Raw genomic sequence first — 23,741 nt, 5'->3', positions numbered from 1 at the left:
AGACTAGTGCGCGAAGGAAACTTTCTGTGTTTGCTGGAAGGGCTAGGGCTCCGGGGCGGATTCAGTAGCACTCTAAAGAGCAGATACTGCACTGAGGCAGTGCTCTGAGCCCGAGCTGTGTAGAGGCTGTGCCTGGTGGCTGCATGGTTCCCAGCTTTCCCACAGCCTTCTACTCCACGGCGAGGGCAGGTCTATACCTTGCACACTGGTCATCAGTAATTATTTTCCAATAGGAGACATACTTGCAACATAGAAAGCACAAACGCCTTTGTTATTTTTTTTTTCAACTCCACTGTTATAAGCTACCTACCTTGTATATACCCACTATTTACAAAGTTATCAAATTTATGTAAATGCATCAATTACATCTAGGTCAACAGCAGGAAGGTGGTAGAACTGACCCCCAGAGGGCGTCTGTGAGCACACAGTCCCAGCTTGCTGTTTGTTTTGCTCCATTGCCCGGCAGAGATGTCTGCCTCTGTAGACTTGTCACTGATTCAGTTATTCACGTCCACTGGCAGCCTTGCCCTTGCCCCTATGCTGGATTCCTAGCAGGATGCCACACCTGTTCCTTCCCAAAGATCCCCCAGCACTGAAAACCTGGGAGATGACCCCGCCTCCCTGCATTGCCTGCAGTAAGCTTCATTCACCCATCGGCAGCCTCAGGGAGCTGCTGTCACTGCAAACAGTTTCATCACCATGTAAGATCACTCACTCTACTGAATTTGAAATCGGGGCTCCTGTTGGAAGCCTCCCTTTGTCCTCTCTGCTTCTAGCATTTTAATGATTCTGGTGTATTTTTCCACCGAGAAGGTGCAGCCACCAGGGACTCTGTCACTGGCGCTAGTTTCTGCTACTGATGGAGGTTCCTCCAAGGACCCTTCCTGGAGACACTTTGGCATTATGCCCTCCCCAGAGTTCTCTCCACATACTCATCTGGTGGAACTCAGTCTGGTTCTTTCCACATAATACAATGACAGAGCATTTTTCTCCCTGCGTCGCTTTCACAGGGAGGACTGAAGATGTTACCCAGTACAGCCCATTGCAGTGTCCTCCCAGGTCCTCACAATCTCTTTGGAACACTTGTCTTTGCTCTGTTGTCTATGACAACTCTCTGCCTGCCTGTGTCTCTCCCCAATCCCTTAGTCACACTCTCGGGCTCTTCACCCCAGTCCTGTTGGGACCCCTTTCTGATGTATAGTAGAGCAAATCTTCCAGACACAAGTACCCCATCATCTTTCCACTGGCACATGGGCATTTCCAGGTCCCTTTTCCTTAAAACACACTATAAGATGATACTGTTTTTCCTCTTGTTTATCTTTTCCCAAAGCTTTTGAGTTATATACTTAGTTCTGCACAGGAGCAATAACCCTAGTGGTTCCTGTTTAACTGTACAGCAGTCATTTGCATTGACAATCAATATGAGTGATGCCCTGAATCTCCCTTGTGTTCCGTAAGTGTCAAGCATGGGTTTGGCTCTGTCCATTCGTGTTCTTGGTTCTCTCCTACTGAGATGAAGAGGAAGAGACGTACCCCAGACCCAGTGAGGCTGGAGGCACCAGCCCTGGCATAGGATCACACGATTGCTCACATTCACACATGTGTGCCTATCATACAGCCTCCACTTCATCCCTGCATAACTTGTGGCTGGCAACCCATTCTTTGTTCAAGGAGAAGAAGTATATGACACAGTAAAACTTCGGAGACAGCCACCTTAGCAGGCCCTTGGGGATTTATACACATTGCTCTGATAAGTGGCTCCATTAACTCAGTGAAATCAGGCATTAAGCATAATGGAAGTTTTTGTGAGCTCTGCTTCTCGTGACTGTTTTCTTTTTATTGGCTGTCGGGGAGGGGATTATCTGTGTGCATTCAGGGATGGAGAGCAAGCTCTCTGGCCCCCATGTCATCACTGTGCACTAAGCCTGGCCCATGGATATGTGGTGCATTGGTGAGGCTTTGGGAAATCCAGAGGATTTTCTTGGTTCATCAGCGACACAGAGTGAGAACACTGAGACTAGGGGGACGACCATGTTGAGGCTGACGTACTCGGTTGTGGGGGCCTCTGGGAGCCAGGCTGGTCTCTGCCACTTCAACAGGCTGCCCAGGCTGAGTCCCATACCTAGGGACATAGCAGTCCCCTCTTAGGGTGGGGGCTGAACAGCCCAGCAGCTGTCGCTGACTCACTCTGGAACCTAAGCGGGTCATCCCAGACATTTCCTCTAACAGTTCCCACCCTGCCTTTTGCTGGAGTTATCTGAAAGGTTAAGTGGGTACACCATTCATGGTAGCACTTCTAAAGCATAAAAATGAAACCCTGTAGGAGGGATGCTTCAACTGATTATGTTCAGCTACTTGAAGTCTGGGGTGGTCCAGGCCAGCTGTGATGAAGTGCTTCATTTTAAATGATTTTTTTAAACTGCTTTGAAAATGGAGTTTTGTCATCTCCTCTTATATTGAACAGAGATGAACTAGGACTCTCCCCATTATTTAAGTCACAAACAGATCAGAGAAGGTGAGTTGTGGTTTTTGTATGAATGGATCCACTTCAGACTCAGCTCTCAGCTTCTGCAACAGTAACTGGAGGGGGTGTTTGTGAAACATGCTATTTCTAGGAGACACCGTGCTCCATTTGGCTCTGATGATTAAGCTGGGGGCAGGAGGGACATGGTTCTAAGCACCCAAGGAAGGAAGACGTTGACACTTGTTAGTTTGGTTTTGCTTTTAACTTCTGACACTGTTTAAGCAACGCAGAACACCTAGAGAGGAGGTCTTTTTCCAAAGTGTGTAAAGCCATCAAAGGTAGATAAATGTGTTAGCCTTCCAGGCCAGCAAACACAGAACAGGACCCTGCTGTGGTTCCAGATAGGCTCATAGTCCATCCTGTGTGTCTCTGTGACTGGCATCATCCAAAAGCCTGCACTCTCAGAGATAGTAATTAAACTTACATTTTTGTTAAATAATACATATTAAATGTTAATGGCAATTATTGAAAAGAAAAGTAGACCATACTAATTATGCCAACAGTTGGTAGGAAATGAAATGGATTGAATAAAACGGCATCTATTCAAAATAATCCAGAAAGAAAAGGATGAAATTTTAAAATTGGGGGTTGGCAGGGTGCCAGTATCCCATAAGGGCACTGGTTTGTGTTCTGGATACTCCACTCCTGGTCTAGCTTCCTACTTATGGATTAGAAAGTAGCAGAGGATGGCTTAAGTCCTCGGGGCCTTGCATCCACATCGGAGACCTGGAAGAAGTGCTTGGCTCCTGGCTTTACACTGGCCCAGCACTGGCCCAGCTCTGTCTATTGTGACCATTTGGGGGAGTGAATCAGCAGATGGAAGTTCTTTGTCTGTCTCTGCTTCTCTCTGTAAATCTGCCTTTCAAATAAAAAGAAATCCTTAATTTTTTTTTTAGTTGACCAGGATTAGGTGGCAGAAATAAATCCAATAATATTTATAAAATATAATCACACAATAAATGTCAATAGGCTAGACTTGTTAGATTTAGAGGTTTAAAAAGTCTACCTACACTGTGATTACAAGAGACATTTGAAGAATCCAGAAGGGTTGAAGATTAAATTGGACACTTAGTGTAATGCTTAAACTGCTACTTAGGACACTTACAACCTGTGCGAGGGTGCCTGGGTTTGAGTATCAGTTCCATTTCTGGTTCCAACTTCCTGCTGGTCATATCTTGGCAAACAAAAGATGATCATTTATGTAGCTGGGGCCTTGCCTTCCATATTATATAGATTGGCTTTTACATTCTAAACTTCAGCCTGGCTCAACCCTGGCGATTGCAGGCATTCGATGATGAATCAGTGGATAGAAAGTCTCTTTCCCTATTTGTTTTTCACCGTCTCTCTGCCTTTCAGGTGGATTGGAATGATTAATTACTTAATTTAAAAAGTAAGTAGGATGCAGTGCGATAGCTCTGTGGCTAAATCCTCGCCTTGCATCTTCTGGGATCCCATATGGCTACTGGTTTGGGACCTAGCTCTTCCACTTCCTATCCAGCTCCTAGTTTGTGACCTGCAAAAGCAGTAGAGGTCAGCCCAAAGCCTTGGGACCCTGCACCCATGTGGGAGACCTGGAGGAAGCTCCTGGCTCCTGGCTTCAGATCGGCTCAGTTCTGGCTGTTGCAGTCACTTGGGGAGTGAACCAGCAGATGGAAGATCTTTCTCTTTGTGTCTCCTTCTCCCTGTATATCTGCCTTTGCAATAAAAAAAATAAAATAAATTTAAAAACTAAAAAAGTGAAGTAGAAAGATAAAAACTAGATTCCAGGCAAATATTAGTAAAAAAAAAAAAATCAAAGGTTGACACGACTTTATTCTTTGAAGATTTATGTATTTGAAAAGCAGAACAACCGACAGAGAGGGACATATGAAAAAATAAAGATCTTCCATCTGCTGCTATACTACCCAAATGACTACAATAGCCGGGACTGGGCCAGGCTGAAGCCAGGAGACACAATCTGCATCCCAGTCTCCACATGAGTGGTAGGGACCCAAAGACTTTTTTGACTTTTGCTGCCTTCCTAGAAACATTAGCAGGAAACTGGAAGGGAAGTGGAGCATCCATGACTCCACCACTACTCCAATATGGGGTGCTGGTGTTACAGGCAGTGACTTCATCCACTGTGCCACATTGCTGGCCCTGAAGTGGCTGTTAGACCCAGAGTCTAAGACAAAGAGAACTGTTAAGGAAAAAATGGATCAGAGGATAATGATGAGTGGAATAAGGTGATAGGTATAAAATTTCCACCTTCTGTGTGTCTAATGACATAACCTCAGGACATAGCCTCAACATATATCTAAAGTAAAATGGAAAAATGTATAAGGAGAAGCTGACAAATCCGCAAAGATGCTGGGAGATTTTCCTACATTGCTGTCAAAAATGATAGAGCAAACATCTCTGAAATATTAGTAAGGTTATAGAAGATTCAAATGCATTAATGGCACACTTCAGTGAATTATTGTAGTCATACAAGACAACTGTACATCCAGCAAGTGAACACCATTCTTCTCAGACACACAGGACATTTCTAAGCACTGACTATGTACCAGGTCATGAGGCAAACCTCAACCTAATGAAACTTGTTCCGTGTAGACCCCACATGGGGTAGAGTAGATGTCATTCCCACCCATCCGGTTGGTGACAACACCCCTTCATATTTGCCCCTCTCTCTCCATCCTCACTGCTACCACTCTCATGCGTGCCTGATTCCACCTCTCACCTGAGCAGCTGTGGTGGATAGCAGTGGCCTCTCATCTCCAGCACAGCTCCCTTTCAGTCCACTTCCAGTCTTGATGCTGGTGGCCTTCCTAACTCCTTGTCCTGAAGATCACTTCCCTGCTGAAGAACTCTGGTTCGGTCAGTGGTGCCCAGGCTCCTACCTGTCCTATGAGGCTCTCATCATCTGCTCTCCACCTAACCCTGTTGCCTTTTCTCTTATATAGCTCCTCCTCCAGACCTCTTGCCACACCTTCACTCTCCCAGGCCTTATCCCCATCATCATCCAGCTGCCAGCTGCCTTCTCTCTCCTTTCTCCACCCTCCTACTGTGGCCTGGCTAAGTCATGCTCACCCTTCAAAAATCAGTTCAGTGATTTCCTCCTCCAGACCTTATTTGGACAAATGCCCAACTCGCATCTTCCTGGTCTCCCATACCGTAATCACAGTGTTTTCAACTTGTTGATGCCCCTGTGATAGCAACACTTCCTTTACTTGGTTGCAGTATTGAACGAACTGATATCTATATTTTGTGCTTTGGTCCTCCACTGGTTTCCATTACCCTGCTTTAAGGATCAAAGCCTTGGCATGGCCTGCACGGCACCGGGGTTTCAGGCCTTCTCTTCCTCCCCTGCCAACTCTGCCACCTGTCTCAGTGCCAAGCTGCTTTCTAGTTCCTGGAAACCACCATGCTCTTCCACCCCAGTTTTTAATTGTTTTTTAAAATTTTAAATTATGGTCATTCTTGTGACCATGTAAATGATGTCTCTTTGAGACTGGAATGCCAGTTCCATCCAGAGTGCAATCCAATCTGCCTTGCTCACCTTGGTTTCCTGGTGCCTAGCAAAATGGCTGGCCTCTAATGGACACCAGATAAATACTTGTAGAAAGAGTGAATAAATGTCATTTAACCAAGCTGCTTGGTGATCTCTGAGGCCCTGGGATGAAATCTGTATTCTTTTTTCTATCACATGGCAAATACTTGCATGTAATCTTGTGCATGCTTATTGATGGGTTAGCAGGTCATCCTTTCGTAGGAACCCTGGCTAGAGGTTTGTGATCAGGAGACATGCAGGTATAATCATAGGGACCCAATCAAGGGCCTGCATGTATTTCAACTGGGCTTAGGTTAGCATGGGATACCATCTCCTGGGTTAAAAGAGCTGGAACTTGTTCCCTCTTAGAGCAAGTGCTTCCTAACTAGATGTATGAAGGGGCTCAGAGGGAAGAAATTATAGACTTCCATCTCAAGTCTGACCTCCTTACCTGACTGAAAAAAAAAAAAAGACTTCAGGGCCTGAGGAAAAATTACGGTCTTGCACATGCCCTGCCTGGACATGTTGGGCTGGCAAGAACCCACCTTACATGTCCTGATGAAGGGAAGTTTGCCTGGAGAAAGGAAGAAAAGATGTGTTTTGCTCTCTGTTTCCCTCATCCTTGTCTTAGTGGTCTGTAGCAGGCATGAGGGAAGAGCATGACTGTGACTGACTGGCCTGGGCTATCCTGTCCACATATACCCCAAGCTAGCTGTATTTCCATGGACTCAAGTTCATTTTCTAAGATTGACAAGAAGCTGGGGACTTGTCTATGAAATGGACTTGACATGGTAGAGATGGCTTCAACAAGTTTATGAAAACCAATTAAGGCAGGGGGTGGAGAATGGGAAATCCCAGAGCCTATGGAATTGTATCATAAAACAATTTTTAAAAAGAAAACCAATTAATAAATATTTAGGACTTCTGCTAGTAGTTTGAAATCAATCCTGGTGAGAGTATTTATACCAGAGAAATTGGCAAATGTTACAAATTAGAGCTATTTCCCTTGCTCCTTCCTTCCCAAACACATATTTAGCTGGTTTACCAGCATACCACTAGACTTGAATACTGGTTGAGTACTGATTAGCAAATTACTCATCTTCACAGGTCATCCGTTTCCTTATCTGCAGAGTGGGGCTGCCTAATAGGCACTATGATGTAGTTTGTGTAAGTTTTAAATGATGAGCCACATGATGTACTGAACCCAGCATCTGGAGACATAAACATTTGGTAGACACTGGCTTGGTTATCACCATGCATGTTCCCTGTTGTTAGTTTCCAATTGCAGTCAGCTGTGCAATTGGTTTGAAATTGAACAGACATGCTTTTTAGCATGTTTTAGCAGTTTTTGAAAAACACCATTTCCTAGGATAGGTTATTTGTTCATTATCATTTATTGCAAGAATGTGCCCTTCTTCTTTGCTTAGGTACAATACTCTGATGGGGTTCTCAGTTTATTGCATGGGTTTGCATGTCCTACTCTGTGGGATGACAAGAACTCATTTATTGCACGATCTCTCTCCTATTCTTTACTGTCAGATTTTTCTGATCCTAAAGAATCCCAAAGACCCCAGGCTTTCAAGGTTATCTGAGGGACATCAAGATATCATAATGCTGCATGTCAGTAACGTTTGATCAGTGTCCACCCTTGTGGAATGCTGCTGATGTACTGGAAACTTAAAAGAGGAAATAGAATAGTGAGGAATCCCAAATCCACAATTCTGAAATGTAAACCATCTCTGAAACTAGAAGTTTTTTCCTAACTCACCTTGTTCCAGAATGAACATGAACAGTCCTGAGAGGGTTCCAGGGCTTTATTTATCCCCCTTGGTTATATAACCTGGCATGAGCAGAATTACCATCATGCATACAGCACTGTAGTCATTCCATTTGTTGGTGTAGGTATCTGATCACCTTTCTCAGATCTCCAGAATTCCTGATTCTGAAGCATACTTCACCCATGGCCTTTCGGATACAGTTTATAGACTGGTGGTGGTGGAAATCGGTTTCTCCCCATCTGGAGTTTATATGGATCCCATTGGATTCAGAAAACTGTGCCTCAGGTGGGAGGGATGTAAGTGCTTGGACCACATGCAGCTGGCAGTGAGTGGAGGCTGTTCATCCCCTCTAAGTGCATCACTAAACAGCTCAGTCCAGACTCAGCTTTCATAATCCTCCCTGAAGAGTAGAGAAATAAGTGTGTGCGCGTGCACACACACACACACACACACCCGAGGATCTGGCCCATCTTGTTGATTTTTCTCCTCTCTCTCTGCCTTGATTCTGCATATTTTATTCTCTGCTGGCTGGCTTGCCTAACCCCAAGATGCCTGCCTCCATGAAGCATCATGTCATCCCAGGAGAGGAATTGTTTTTCTGTACTTGGAGAAAATGGCATCTGTGCTGAGAGGAAAACCAGAGCACTCTCTGGCATAGCAGCCTGCTCTGTTGGCTTCAGCCCTGTCTGGACTTGACCAGGCTGCCTCTGGTGCAGAGCACCCCGCAGGTTCAAAGCCATCCTGCAGACCCAGGACTTCGAGCCAGATGCACAATGATTCCACACGGGATCCTGCAGCCCTTGCAGCCCTCTTCAGAACCCCCTTTAGTGGAGTATCCAGCAATCCGAGAAATCCATTGCGCAAGTTACAGTCTCCAGAGCCAGTGCACCACAGACTTCCCTTTCTCCAACTCAGCCAGCCTTCCAACTTGTAGCAAGATGGCCTCATTGCTGGGTCTTTATTTTTCTTTCCTCTTGACTTAGAAAATTCAGCTCCTCTAAAATCAGTATTTTGCAATATGTGTTTCTTATCTTGTCTGGAAATGCTGAGGGTCTGCCCTGCCCTGTGTGTAGTCTGGACATACTCAGAAATAATGAAGTATGTCTACAAATACTAAGATACTATCCCTTTTCTTGAATATTACTATTTACCATGTGTGTATAGGAGGCTATTTATTACTTGTTCTGCTTTAATATCCCAAAGTTGAACTAAGAAAAAAAAGGAAGCTGCCCTGAGCTCAAGGCACTGCTTTTTATCTCCTTTGTACAGCTTGGGACACCAAGGCTCACAGAGCTGAAATAATCTAAGCTCGCACAAAGACATGTTGGGGATGAATCTCTAATGAGGTGTTTTGTCCCCTGAGTCCATGATTTTAATGGCTGAAGAAATACAAATTAGACCCTCCCAAAAATAACCCTTGGAGATGGTTCAGCTTCTCTATTTTTCTTTTTTAGAAAATGACCTCTAAATCTCAGTTGAGAAGCAGAGAAGGAGAGGGAGATGAAGCACACACATACATGCTCCTGCCTTCTGGCTTATTCCCCAAATGGCCATGATGCCCGTGGCTGGGCCAGCTCAAATGGGGTGCTGGGAACTCAATCCAGGTCTCCCACATGTGTGGCAGAGACCCAAGTCCTGGAGATGTCACCTGCTGCCATCCTCCACCCCCAGAGTGGATGTTTGCAGGAAACTAGGAGCAGGGCCAGAAGTTGAACTCAGTGTGGGGTGTGAGCCTCTCAACTGGTGACTTAGCCACCTGGCCAAATGCTCACCTCAGCTTCTCTCTGCTTCTTACCTTCTGGGCCCCCAGAACTCCCCTAGCCTCTCTGGCCATATCCCAGGGATAGACTTGCTTTCACTGAAGCAGAATCTTCTGGAATTCCTCACCTGACCCATAGTGTTTTGCCCTGGTCTACAAAGGCCACCACCAGCGCTTGCCTGATTGTTACTCCTTGAAGTAACCCAGCATCATATGTGACCAAGTTGGTTCTTGTCACATACTGCCACGGCTGGTGAGGATCCTCGGTGAGGCCAGACAGCTCTTGGAGATGTAGGTGGAGGGTCCTACTTGAGATGGAATAAGTAATGCCAGGAAGACAGTAAGTGGTGAGATTCCACCTTAGGTGCTGTGAGGTCATTTTGTGTTTGCTGTTCTTCTGTTACATGGCTAAACAGACACTCATCTTCTTTTGGCAGGAGACCTTCCAGCAGACAGGCTGAGTGGCCTTATCAAAGCACACCTGTGGCTCAGCTGAGAACAAAAAATTTTGGTCCCAAGACACTCATTTATGATATCGCCCCTATAATGGGAGGCCTCATTTGCAAAGGGGCTTTGGCTCATTTAGAGGTTTCAAAAGCAAAATTGAAAAAAGAGAGAGAGGGCTCGGCAGTGTGGCCTGGTGGCTAAGGTCCTCGCCTTGATCCCATATGGCTGCTGGTTCTGGTCCCGGCAGCTCCACTTCCTCTCTGTCTCTCCTCCTCTCAGTATATCTGACTTTGTAATAAAAATAGAGTGGATCTTAAAAAAAAAAAAAAAGAAAAAAGAGAGAGAGAATGAATGGAAATTCACATTGCTGCTGGATAGGTGCTATCTAGGTATCTCTGGAATGGAAGGGCAGTCAGTGGGAATGTGGCTTTATGTTTCAAGGTGCTTGGATACACAGAGGAGTGTAGACACTCTGGATCCCACCTCACATCTTAGTCTGGTCTGGATCCTGGCAGGATCCCCAGCTGGCTGCATCCTGCAGAGGCAGCCATCCCGTGCAGGCAGCAGGCAATTGGGCAGGGATGGGCTAGGGTCTACAAAGGGACCCAGTAAGTGTCACAGGCCAAGGACAGGAAAAAAAGTCTCTTGACTTGGCATCAGCTTTCCGGGGCCCAGTTTTTGCATGGCCTGCCTTACAACCATAGAAAACTTGTTTCTTTTTATAATCTTTCTTTTTGAGGACTTTGGCTATTTTTAGGGGTTCTGGGCACTGACCACCTCTCTTTGATCCTTGGTGACTAGTCCAAAAGGGACCATTCTCCCAACTGCACCATATACTGAAGTCTCTCAGTGTCCTGGGTCTACAGTGTTCTTTTCCACATACACAGACAGCCCAGCTGGTAACAGGAGCCAGGTGGGTTTTGTATGAAGGAGACAGTAAGAAAACATTAGCCAAGATGCTGGGAAATGTCTGGCATTGTGTAAGGGATGAAAGGGCTGGAAGTGAGTTGAAGTCTTGTATCCAAGAAGCCAAGCTCTGCCTCTGGTATTTAGTGTCTACAGTCAAGATAGAATTTATCAGAAATGAATGGGACAGGTAAGCCCTGGTTACCAGGCAGCACACGTACCTGCCAAGCATGGCCCCTCCTGAGAGTCTGCCTTGACTTTGGTAGGATAGCTCAGGGCATGGTTAGCTTCCCACCCCACAGCTCCTCACAGCCCCGTCTTGCTTTCTTTGCTAACTGACCTTTCAAAGCCATTTGTATCCTTCATCATCTACCACTCCCCTCTCATGTTTTAGAGATCAAGGAGCCATTAGGTTGGGTGGGGTTCAAAAAGTGGAGGGGATTTTAAGTAATTGGCCTCCGAAAGAGGATTAAGCAACGAGACGCCAGGGGAGATGTCAACGTGACTTTTCTTTCCTTCCTGGTGCTGCGTGTAATTCCTCTTGACAGAGATCCCACATTTTTGGCTCCTCCTGGCCTTTGTCAGGCTCAAGGGGCTCTCCTGGAAATTCTATAAATCTCAGTGTTTCCATAGATGCAAGGGTCGGGGCACACAGCCAGCCGTACATTCCCCAGTGTTTTATTCTTTTTTTTTTCTGGGAAATGTTTTTTTTTTTTCCATATTTTCTTTATTTTTGACAATCTTTACATAGTGAATTATTGCAAAAAGGTTCAAGGGCCACAGGAAAGTGGGTAAGACTATTATTTCCACATTGTTTTTTTTCCTGTATCTGGGGTAAAGGGGGAGATAAAGGGAGAAGCCCCACACAGTATCCCACCCATCCCAGGTCCCTGATGTGGAGCATGCTCTGAGGATCTTGCTCAAGTAGTTTTGATAGCTCAGCAGTTATGAACTGCTGCCAGTCTCGTCATTCCAAGCACAATGAAGTTGCTGCAGAATCCACTGATTGACATAGTCTACCTTAGAGTCTCCGTTTGCCCAGTTTTTCACTGCCAACATATGGCTGGGGTCCCAGTGTTTTCATGGATACTATGTTCTTGCACTCTTTTAGAGATGTTTTAGAAAAGAAACAAGTGGTTCTTGCTTTTTAAAAGCCTCCTGCCTAGGAGTCAGTTGTTTGGCTGTACAACTTCATGCTCTGAGGGATTCCATTTACAAGAGGTCATCCTGACATGCAGTCCTTCCAGGCAGAACACTTGCCCCTTTGGGTTTATCATATTGGGCTCTTACCATCCCCACCAGGCCGCCTACTTCCCTGTCCTCCATCTCAGACCTAGTGGTGTTTCTTTCATTATCTTTATGCCTAGTGATGATGTATCACACTGCACAGTGGTGCACACATAAGCTTTTTTTGGGCCATTACTAGGTTTATTCTGCTCACATTATATAGGATTCTTTTATTATTAATGGATAATGCAGATATTTTTGCATGGCTTTGGATTTTTGAGCAGTATTGCATTAACATCATATGTATCTTGATCGCTCAGTCAAGCTTTTGCCCTAAGTGAGTCTCTCATCGGGCCCTGGTCCCAGCCCTCTTATTTGGCTGACTTCTCTGAGACCCGCCATTCAAGCCCATTCATGGGCATACTTAGTATCAACCCCTTTGTCAGCACCTGGCCAATCCACCATAGGCTCTTATCTTGCCTTCTCAAATAGTCCCTTCTCGTCACAGAACCACAGCAATCTTATAAAATCTGTATCAGAATGGCCATGCCCTGACTTAAAGCCTTCCAGGCTTTCTACTTAAAATAATAAATAAAATCCAGACTAGCCATGGCCTTTAGGACCCTGAGTGGTCCTACGTCACCCCCTGCCATTCCCTCCCTTGGGCAGACCAAGGACCCCAACCACCCCTTCTCCTCTGGGACTCCTTTGTCCCATGGCCTCTTGCACGCAGTTCCTTCGCTGCAGACTGTTCCCTTCTCCACGATGTGCAGCTGGCAGCTGCAGGGCACCTGCTAGTAGGTCCTGCTGGCTACCTATCTCAGTTCAGTGCTCCCTCCACTCCGTGGCTCTCTTTTCCCTTCCCATTGTAATGAATTACACATATGTCCATTCATGTGCATCCTAACTTTCTCCCAAACAAAATCGTATGTTCCTGGAGGACCACCACTCCCTGACTCCAACAATGACCCGCATTGCTCAAATACGTGAGTGAATGAGGGAGGGAGGGAGGGAGTAAATGCATTTTCAGTGATAAAATGTTGTCCAGGAGACTGACACACTAGGAGACTTCCCTTCTGCTTTCTGTTGTAACACACTTTCCTCTTCTAAAGCAAGTGCTTTCCCCCTAGATTATTTTTATAGAAAAAAAGTGAAGCAAATATAGAGATAATTATTGATTTTCCCTCATGCAGTCCTTATCACCGCCATCCCCTTGAGAGCCTGCTGTAAAATGCCTAGGAACCACAGGAAGTAAATCCACTAACCACTTGAAATGCTCTTATAAAAATAGATCAGACTTAACCTTCTTCCTGTTGAAGGGCTTCTGTCCTTAGGGCAAACATTACTAAAGGATTTTATCTGCTCCCTGGAATCTTCCTCTTCATTCACTCTCCCAGCAGGATTTATCTGGACTTCATTCCTGTTCTCGGGTCATCCCCACCACTGGGCCACTGGTTGGACCAGCACTTCAGCAACGTGCCCTTGTGTCATTTTCAGGAGGTTGTTTCTATATTAATATGGTAAGATGGCCAGACAAAAATCAAGGCTGAGTGGAGCTGTCAGGGTGTTCCATAACGGGAAGTTTTCTGCTTATCAGGGGGCCAAGACTGTTCTCAGTCTTCAATACTGGTGTACCTTCCTTCATCGTTATAATCATGACCTTCCTACCAGATCCTTACTTGTTAATGTTGTTTACGTCAGGGACAAGCCATTTTCCTGAAACTGCCTTATTTAAGGGAAGCTGTATCTAGCATAATTGCAAAACCTTCCCATAAATGGGAGGCAGTCATGAAGGCAGACGTGTATAATGATAGCTCATGGCCTTAACTTCTGCTTAACTGCTGCATCCTGCCTACTGGGCTCTTTGGTTACAAAGAAACAAGAGCAGTTCTGCTTGAAGGACTTGAGAACAGAGCTGTCACAAGACAAAGCTTTCTTCTGGAATAGCCAGCATTTGAGTCCAGGGACTTAGACTTCCTCTGCAGTGCTTGGGAAAGTTGCTTCTTAGCATCAACACCACTGAGAGCTTCCCTTCTATCAGCAGGGACACGGGCCCCATGCTTTAGGAAGCAGATAGATAGTGTTTAGGTCTTATAGCTTTCCATAGGTACCTCAGAAAGTTCATGGAACAGTGGGGAGAAGGGATAACTTTATTCTGCTGTGTAAAAAAATCTATACATAATTTTTTTCACTATACACACTTTCTAGGAAATATTTGAAGCTCCCTCACACTATTTTATTTTATTTTATTTTATTTTTTAAAAAGATTTATGTTTCCCTCACATTATTTTATCAGTTCAAATAAACAGGTTCTCTCTTAGACATAGGGGAGTAAGAGAAAAAATGAGAAATAGGGATAAACACAACAAGTCTATTTGTAATGGCTGCATAATATTCCATATGGACATGCACAACTGTGAACTAATTCTTTGCTGTTGGGCATTTGAGCTACTTACTGTTTGTCACTGCTGTGGCAGTCCTTGTACACAATCCCATTACTTCCTCAGGAAGAATATTTTGAAATGGAATGATGTGGAAATCACAGGCATTTTGTTAAAATTTTTACTGTAAATTTTCAAAAAGTTTGTGTTCATTTTTGCTCCTTTAATTACCTGTACTTCCTTCTCTACTGATACACCTGCTTTTCAAGGTAGAGGAGAAATTAACTCCAGGTCTTCCCCATCGGCAGGCTTTGGTTTCAGAGTCCCTTTGTGAGACAGGAGTCTTCTCCCTGTGCCCGAACCTCCCTGGGGATGTGTGAAGGGCATTCGTGGGATTCCACTGCACCTGCTTCTGTGCATGTCAGCCAGTGGGTGGCCTGGGTCCCTTGCAAGAATCTTGTGTGCTTGAACAAATGGGCTATACCATACCTCTCTGCTGTCCCACCTGGAAACAACCATGGAACTTTCCTTAGCTTCTCACCCTTCTGGGCTGTGTCCTGCTTGGCAGCACCACCCTCCCCTCTCAGCTCTAACCGTTGTTCAATGCCTCTCCTGACTTCTGGCCTCTCCTCCACTCCTGTGCTCTGTGTACAGCCCACCTCCTCAGTGAGTTTGCAGGCACTGGTGACTGGGTAATCCAGACCCACCTGTAGGATCACCTCTAAGTTTGACAGTTTCTTTTTTATATGTTGTCAGCTTCTTGAGAGGAACATCCTGCAGCTGTTTGGGACAGTGATTAAAATACAGCTTGGGATGCCCACATCTCATATTGGAGTGCCTGAGTTTGTGTCCCTGCTGCACTTCGGATCCAGCTTCTTAGTAATGTACGCCATTGGTGGCAGCAGATAATGGTTCCAGTACTTGGATCCTTAACATGTGCTTGGGACACCTGGATGGGGTTCTGGGATTGTGACTTCAACCTTGCAGAGCTCTGGCTAGTGCAGGCATTTGGGGAATGAACAAGCAGATGAAAGACACATGTCTCTGGGTCATTTTACCTTTTAGATGAATAAATCAATAGTGTAAATAAACCACTTCCACTTATTTAAATGGAGGGGAGCTCTTGAGCCTATCATGGGGCATAATGTGTTGAAAATAGTAGACACTTGCTGAGATAAGCATCCCAGATTGGCCCAGCCACATAAAACATGGTGGATAGTTGAGAATTCTTACTCTCTAAGCATTGTGTCAAGAGCCTGGCTAAGAACTGCACTGTGGTTCAAGACTCCTCACCAGCGAGTTGCTTAGCCTCTCTACATCTGTTACCTGCTCTGGCTAATATCTACCCACACTGTGCAGATTGAGGTCCGCAACAGCAGGTTAGCTGGGAGCAGTGAGGTACCCAGCTTGTGACAATTCCCCACAAATTCCTTCAGGAATGCACCAGATCGTGCAGCCTCGCTCATGACTTTGGGCTGTGGAACTCCAAGCTCCTGTGTCCCATGTGATGCTGAGGAATGTGGCTGCTTGGCCTTCTCTAAAAACCTGATGACTCCACCTTTCCACGGAGGAGGGAAAACAGTCATTTGGGTTGCAGCCCTTCCTTTCATGACTCTCTGTATCAAAGAGTTTGCTGAGTAATTAACCAGGTGCTTCCCAGGCTGATTGCTCATTGCTGCCTGAAGCTATATAATTTACACTTTTCCTTTTGATTTTCTTAATTATACTCATTGCAAGGTAGGACCTGAGTATTTTATGGGAGATTTCATGGTTTAGACCAGACTGCAATGTGAGGGAGTCCGGCTCTGCACTTACTTTGTGGCTTTGGGCAAGTCATTCTACTTCCCTGTACCTAGGTTTTCTCATCCATAGGATGGGATAGTAATAAGCAATTGTGAGAGTTAAATGAGAGAACTCGTGTAAAGTGCTGAGCATATGCTGGGGTGTTAGCCAGTGTCACTGTCAGGATCTAGCTCAGTTCCATGGCTGTTGACTGTACTGAGCCCTGCTCTGGCCCCTCCTGGGGTCAGCTCAGTCACTGTCACCTTAAATTAATACGATGCATGGAGTTCTGGGGAGTTGCTGGGAACGGGCCTGAGCTTGCTCCTCAAATCTCACCCCCTTCCCCATGCAGCATCTTCTATCCTCAGGCACAAGGTATCATTTGGAAGTCCCACCCTGAGCTTCCTTCCCCAGAGTGGTACCCACCTGCACGAGAATCATAGGAGGTGACTCCCACCACAGGTGTTGATATTTGGGGCAGGCCCCTGTGTGTTCTGCACCTGTAGAATGGACTTGTGCCACATCCTAGTGGGAGAAGCCAGGTCCTGGTCACCTGTCCCCTGAGTCAGGCTGGAGTAGAGAAGCCCAGCTGGAAGCAACGGCTGAGCTCAGTTATTTTTCCTGTCTTTGTCAAGTGTCTGGAAAGTCTCCAAGTGCACTCTCCATGTTTGCTTTAGAAGCCATGGCCAAGAGGACACTGCCCATTTTGATATGTTTGTTTTTTTTCTCTCTTTCCATTACTCATATTTCCTTTGCTGGATTATTGTTTATTGGGGGAAAGACAATAAAACAGAGGCTGAGGGGAAAGGAGTGAAGATTGCCAGTCGTTCTGCGGGAGGCCAGGGTGGGAACAGGCCTGCAGGAATGGCTCTGCCCTCCTGACTACACCTGCTTGTTCCTTCCAGTGCTCTGTCCTGGCACTTGGTGGAAAGGCTCAGATGTCCCTGAACTGAGATGGGAATTCAGAAAGAATGCATAAGCTATGATCTGAAACCAAGAACAAGCCTGTGAGCACTGAAGTCAGGCCCCCAGTAGGACGAAGGCCTTGGGGGTTTGGAACTGCAGCTGTTCCCCACCCCCCGTCCCGTGATCTGAGTTCACACTCATTCTCTTGAAGTCTGTTTAAGGAGACTTTCTGTGTGACAGACGCATAGCATTAGGTAGAGAATGAGACAGTCACAGGGAGGCCCTCTGGAGTTTGAATTCTGAAAGGAAAGAGCCCCTACCCTCATCACCCCCCACCACCCCTCCCAGCCATCCATCCATGGGAGGCCACTGAACTGATTGTTGTATCAGCAAAGTGTACGGCCCCATCAGAACCCTATAATAGGTGTAATAAGTGATCTACAGATCCAGGGAGATTGGTGGACATCTTGAAGGAAGAGGCAGTTGTGTGGTTGTGAATAGGGAGAGGAAGATTACAGATAAAACCACGTGCAAAGGTCCTGAGTGCAAGAAGAGTATATTTTGCTAAGAGGATTGAACATGAAGAGGAAAGGCTGTAGCTGGGGACACTGGCAGGTCTAAGTCACTTAAAGCCACTCCCCAAGTAGCTGCAGCAGCCAGAGCTGAGCCGATCTGGAGCCAGGAGCCAGAAGCTTCTTCCAGATCTCCCACATGAATGCAGGAGCCCAACACTCTGAGCCATCCTCCAATGCTTTTTCAGGCCACAAGCAGGAGATTAGATGGGAAGTGGAGCAACCAGGATATTAACAGGCATCCATGTGCAATCCTGTTGCGTGCAAGGCAAGGATTTGGTGACTAGGGTATTGCGCTGGACCCCCTGGAGACTTGTATCCAACAAACCACTGCAGCCTAGAGTGATGTCCTCAGATAAATGTTTAAACAATAGAGTCAGGTATGATGGATCAATAGCTCAATCCTCACCTTGCAAGTGCTGGGATCCCATATAGGCACTGGTTTGTGTCCCAGCTGCTCCACTTCCCATCCAGCTCCCTGTTTGTGGCCTGGGAAAGCAGTGGAGAATGGCCCAAAGTCTTGGGACTCTGCCCTCACATGGAAGACTCAAAAGCTCCTGGCTCCTGCTTCAGATTGGCTCAGCTCCAGCCATTGTGGCCACTTGGGGAGTGAGCCAGTGGATGAAAGATCTTTCTGTTTGTTTTTTCTCTCCATAAATCTGATCTGCTTTTCCAATAAAAATACATAAATCTTAAAAATACAGTGTTTAACCACATGTTTGCCTTAATTTAAGATGATATGATGTTATGTATAACATATTATGTTATGTATGTTATATGTTGTGTATAAACCAAAATTGAAATGTCAATGAGGTAGTCACAGAAGGTGGTTAAGAACTTGCATTTACTCTTAACATATTGGTTACTCATTACTATGTCAATTAATTCCATGGTGATGGAAATTTTCGCTGATGGTATGTTCGAGCTTTTGATTGATTGGGATGATACTCTGCTGGCTCTGTTTTCAGACCAGAAAGGGTATACCTAAGAAACCGATGAACTTGACTGGACGATAAGATGCTGGACTCTATGTTTGGTATATGCTTGCAATGGGGGATTCTCAACTGAACTTGAACTGTGGTTATGCAACAAGGTGGAGGAATCCACCATGGTGGGAAGGTTTGGGGAGGGGTGGGGAGAATCCAATATGAATTCATAATATGAATTAATAAAAAAAATACAGTGTTTAAGCAATACACCCTGGAGTGTTGGAAGGAAGTTAGAAGCAGGGAAAACCAATGAAAAGCCCAAGGAAGAGGCAAACCCTGCCATACAGTGCTGTGTGCCGGCTTAGGCCACAGCTGATGTCCACTTTCCACCTTCTCTAAGGCTAGCAGTAGCATTTAGCCAGTGAATGGTGCCAAGAGGTGAGTGATACTGGGCCTTTAAAATCCCACCTCTAATTACCCCAGGACTTGTAACTTGCACATTTGGGAATGTGGGGCTGGCTGAGCTGCAGCAGCAGCCTTGAGAGCAGGCTCTGGAGTGCTGTCATAGACCCCATGTGGTGCTGGGCCTTGCTGGGCTAAGAACCCCAGACCTTGGCTTTCTCTTTACCAGCCTTCCTGGGACTCCCCACTGGCTGAGGGGTGCTCTCTCAGCAGTGTGGGTATGATCACTCAAACTAGGTTTTCATGTCATGCTATTGTAGTTCACAAACTCTACAAGGGACTGTTCTTTCTGCTAGGTCAACTTGCCCACCAGATGCCTCCAGTCATAAGATGCTGTGAGGCTGGGGAAAGCCAGAGGCGGTTTCATTCATTTGTTCAGCAAGTGTTTATGAAGAATATACCTTGTTTGGGCTCATGCTCAGGCAGGAAGCAAAGCACAGCCTGTGTTCCAGCAGTATTTTGAATGAATTCGTCATCCCTGCGTCCCCCCACCCGTTTCCAGGCTCTCCTGATCTTTGTACTGACCACAGATAGGAGGCCAGAGAGTTCCCTGTCATGATATCCAGCAGTGGCCTTGAACAAGTGTGATCTTCCAGTTCTCAAATGTGTGAAGCTTGTCCTACCCTCGGGGCCTTGGAACAGGCTGTGCCCTTGGCCTGGACCTCTCTTGGCCAACTTTGCACAGGCCCAGCTGCCTCAGTTCTCAGGAAATTCCAAGTTCTCCAAGTTCTCCAAATTCCAAGTTCTTTGATACAGGGCAGTTCTGAGGATGATGTTTGGCTTTCCCTCTTGACCTTGCTCCATCCGACAGGCCAAAGACCCCATTGGCTTTGTTTGTCTTTTTCTGTATATTTGTAATTGCCTATTTATTTAAAAGGCAGAGCCACAGAAAAAGCAGGAGAGACAAAGAGAAAGGGAGGGAAGGAGCTGGGGAGGAGGAGGAGGAGAGAGAGACAGAGACAGACAGACAGATACTCTTGCATCTGTGGGTTCATTGTCCAAATGGTTACAATGGCTTAGAGCTGAGCCAATCCAAAGCCAGGAGCCAGGAACTCCTCTGGATGTTTGGGTGGAAGGGACCAGGAATTTGGGCTATTATTCTGATACTTTTCTAGGCATGGTAGAAGGGAGCTTGGTCAGAATTGGAGCAGCTGGGACTTGAATTAGCACTCATACAGATGCCAGCATTGATTGCAGGTGGTGCCTTAACCCAGGGCACCACAATACCAGTCATTGCCCTGGTCAGGTTGTTTTTTTTTTTTTTTTTTTTTTTTTTTTTTTGCTTTTTTTTTTTTTTTTAAAGATTTATTTTATTTTTTTATTACAAAGTCAGATAAACTGAGAGGAGGAGAGACAGAGAGGAAGTGGAGCTGCCGGGATTAGAACCAGCAGCCATATGGGATCAAGGCGAGGACCTTAGCCACTAGGCCACGCTGCCAAGCCCCCTGGTCAGGTTGTTTTCCCCACAGTATGTGCTTGACAAATATTTGACTCACTTATATACAAAGATGAACTCCAAATGAATCAAAGTCTTACGTACAACATCTGAAACTGTCAAACAAATAGAAGAAAAGACAGGGAAAGAGTTTTTGACATTGTTTTGGGCAATGATTCCTTGGCTATGACTCCAAGAGCACAGCCACAAAAGTGAAAATAGACAAAAGGGATTCTATCAAACCAAAAAACTTCTGTGCAGCAACGGAAATGACCAAAAGTAAAGAGACAACTTGTGGAATGAGAGAAAATATTTACAGGTCATACATCTGATAATTGGCTAATACCTAAATTTTGCCAGAAAGCCAAAACTCAATAACAAGAAAAAAAATATTCTGAGTAAAAATGAGCAAATGACCAGAATAGAGAATTCTCAGAAGATATAAAAGTAGCCAACAGATACATGAGAAATTGTTCAACATCATTAGTCATTAAAGAAATGTAAACTGAAAGTACAGTGACCTGTCACCTCACACCTGTTAGCATAGCTACTGTTAAAAAGAAAAGTCAAATGATAATGAGGGCTGATGAAGATGTGAAGGAGAGTTTCCATGTATGTTGTTAATGGAAAAGTTAGTACAGCCAGGGCCCAGCGCAATAGCCTAGTGGTTAAAGTCCTCGCCTTGCATGCCCTGGGATCCCATATGGGCGTCGGTTCTTTCCAGGCTGCTCCACTTCCCATTCAGCTCCCTGCTTGTGACCTGGGAAAGCAGTCGAGGACGGCCCAAAGCCTTGGGACCCTGCACCCATATGGGAGACCCGGAAGAGATCCTGGCTCCTGGCTTCAGATCGGTGCAGCACCGGCTTTTGCGGTTACTTGGGGAGTGAACCATCGGACGGAAGATCTTTCTCTCTGTCTCTCCTCCTCTCTGTATATCTGCCTTTCCAATAAAAAAATAAATAAATCTTTTTTGAAAAAGTTAGTACAGCCATTCTGGAAAATAACATGGCGATTCTTTTAAACAATCCAAAGAACTTTCATATGATCTAGCAATTCTGTTAAATATATATCCAAGGGAATACAGTCAGCGTCTTTAGTATGTATCTGCATTCCTTGTTCTTTGCAATGTTATTCACAGTAACCAAGATATGGAGTCAACCTAAGTGTTAACAGCTGAATGCATGAAGGAAAGACGGCATCTATTCACTGTGGAATACTTCCCAGGCTTAAAATGAAGGAAGTTTTAGATGAACCTGGAGGTTGCCATGCTAAGTGAGATAAGCTGGGCACTGAAAGGCAAATGTTGCGTTGTCTCACTCATAGGTGAAATCTGCAGAAGTCACGCCCCATAGAAACAGAGAGCAGAATGGTGGCTCCTGGGGCCGGTCCAGGTATAGCAGGAATGGGGAAGTGCTGGCCACAGGATGCCTACATTCTGAAGATCCATGGTCCAGCATAGTGACTACAGTTATAATAACCTAAAGTTTATACTTAAAAATTGCTAATAAAGCAGATCTTAGGGGTTCTCTCTTCACATAATAACTATATGACATAACTGACATGTGCATTAGTTAGATCACCAAAGACATAATGTATGCAAATATTGAGATACAACTTAGCATAACATACATATATGTGATCTTATCAATTATTCCCAAAAATGAGGCAAAAAAATACATATTGAAAGAAAGGAGAGTGAGAAGGAATAAGGAGCTATCTCAACTTTTGTAACCTGAGATTTTTTTGAAATGACATGTGCTGCCTTAAAATTTCCCATGAACCAAGCCCGTGAACTCTGCTAATTTGCTAATTACCATGCTGCACTCAAGTATGATTATTTAAACAACTGAATCAATCTGGTATTAATCCTGTATATTTCCTAAAATCACGGACTCCTCCCCACAAAAATGAACCAGTCGGGCCTGGCGGCGTGGCCTAGCGGCTAAAGTCCTCGCCTTGAACGCCCCGGGATCCCATATGGGCGCCGGTTCTAATCCCGGCTGCTCCACTTCCCATCCAGCTCCCTGCTTGTGGCCTGGGAAAGCAGTCGAGGACGGCCCAAAGCTTTGGAACCCTGCACCCGTGTGGGAGACCTGGAAGAGGTTCCAGGTTCCCGGCATCGGATCGGCGTGCACCGGCCCGTTGCGGCTCACTTGGGGAGTGAATCATCGGATGGAAGATCTTTCTCTCTGTCTCTCCTCCTCTCTGTATATCTGACTTTGTAATAAAATGAATAAATCTTAAAAAAAAATGAACTAGTCAACGAGAGAAATAAAGTGTTCAGAGAGATGTGATTAAACTAGGCAGTTATTCATTAACTCCTTCAAGAAGGATTTATGCGACACTGTGATTTAGCAGTCAGCAGGAACACAGGGGCAAAGCAGAAAACCAGAGTCCATGCTTTCACTGTCTGTTTTTATTCCTGTAGGGTGGATAACTAAACATTTTAACAAGTGAGTAGCTAAGAACATGTGAAGTGGTGCCAACACCCATAGCACCCTGTTTAAATGAGACAGTGGGTGGTGGGATGGGCACACTACACCAGAAATGGAGGGTGGCCAAGGGGTCTTTCTGAGAAAGTAACAGGGCTGAGCCCTGTGAAGATGAGCAAGGTTTTTCCAGAAGGGGCCAGGATGTGTACAGAGCCACATGCAGCTAAGTCTGTCTGGGAGAGACTATGTGATTCTCATGAGCAAGGAGCTGGCGTGCTTCAGGGAGGAAGCAACAGGATGCTGAATCTTTTTTGTTAACCCAGAAAGGGTGAGGGACTCAAAATAACCTGCCAGTTAGGGTAGGAGGGAACACAAGAGTAAATAGAAACTTTTTTAGAGGGCAGATGCTTCTCAGGGGCCACCGTGAACCTGTCCTGAACCCTTCCATACCCAAATTCATCATTTCTTTCTCCGGCATCCTGGCCATGTTGGCTTTAGCTGTTTGTGGCAGTGACTGTCTTTGACCATGCAATTACAGCTATTTGCATCCCCCTGCTTGGCCTCCCCAGTGAATGCTCAACTCGTAGAGAGCAAGGGATTGGATCTGGTGCTCTCTGCTTCCATGAGGACATAGGTGAGTATTTGTTGATGGTTGTGGCTCTGACTAGCCGG

At 45.5% G+C, this 23,741-nt stretch overlaps 1 protein-coding gene across 5 annotated transcripts in view; it reads right to left on the bottom strand.

Moving 5' to 3' along the window:
• Nucleotides 1–23,741, bottom strand: part of FGF1 (fibroblast growth factor 1) — an 86,912-nt gene that overhangs the window by 17,570 nt on the left and 45,601 nt on the right. For 2 of the 5 annotated variants that reach the window (XM_058677777.1, XM_058677779.1), the window contains exon 2: nt 5,244–5,359. The exons of 2 other annotated variants lie outside the window; for them this stretch is intronic. In XM_058677777.1, coding sequence (XP_058533760.1) covers nt 5,244–5,278 — 35 coding nt within the window. In that variant the 5' untranslated portion in view covers nt 5,279–5,359. Of the gene's footprint in view, nt 1–5,243; nt 5,363–23,741 lie in introns of all 5 variants that reach the window. One more of the 5 variants, XM_058677778.1, reaches the window with a different exon arrangement.

Source organism: Ochotona princeps, chromosome 19 (genome assembly GCF_030435755.1).
Source record: "Ochotona princeps isolate mOchPri1 chromosome 19, mOchPri1.hap1, whole genome shotgun sequence".
Classification (NCBI taxonomy): Eukaryota; Metazoa; Chordata; class Mammalia; order Lagomorpha; family Ochotonidae; genus Ochotona; species Ochotona princeps.
Note: the sequence above shows the minus strand (reverse complement) of the source record. Positions and strands in the feature narration are given on the sequence as shown.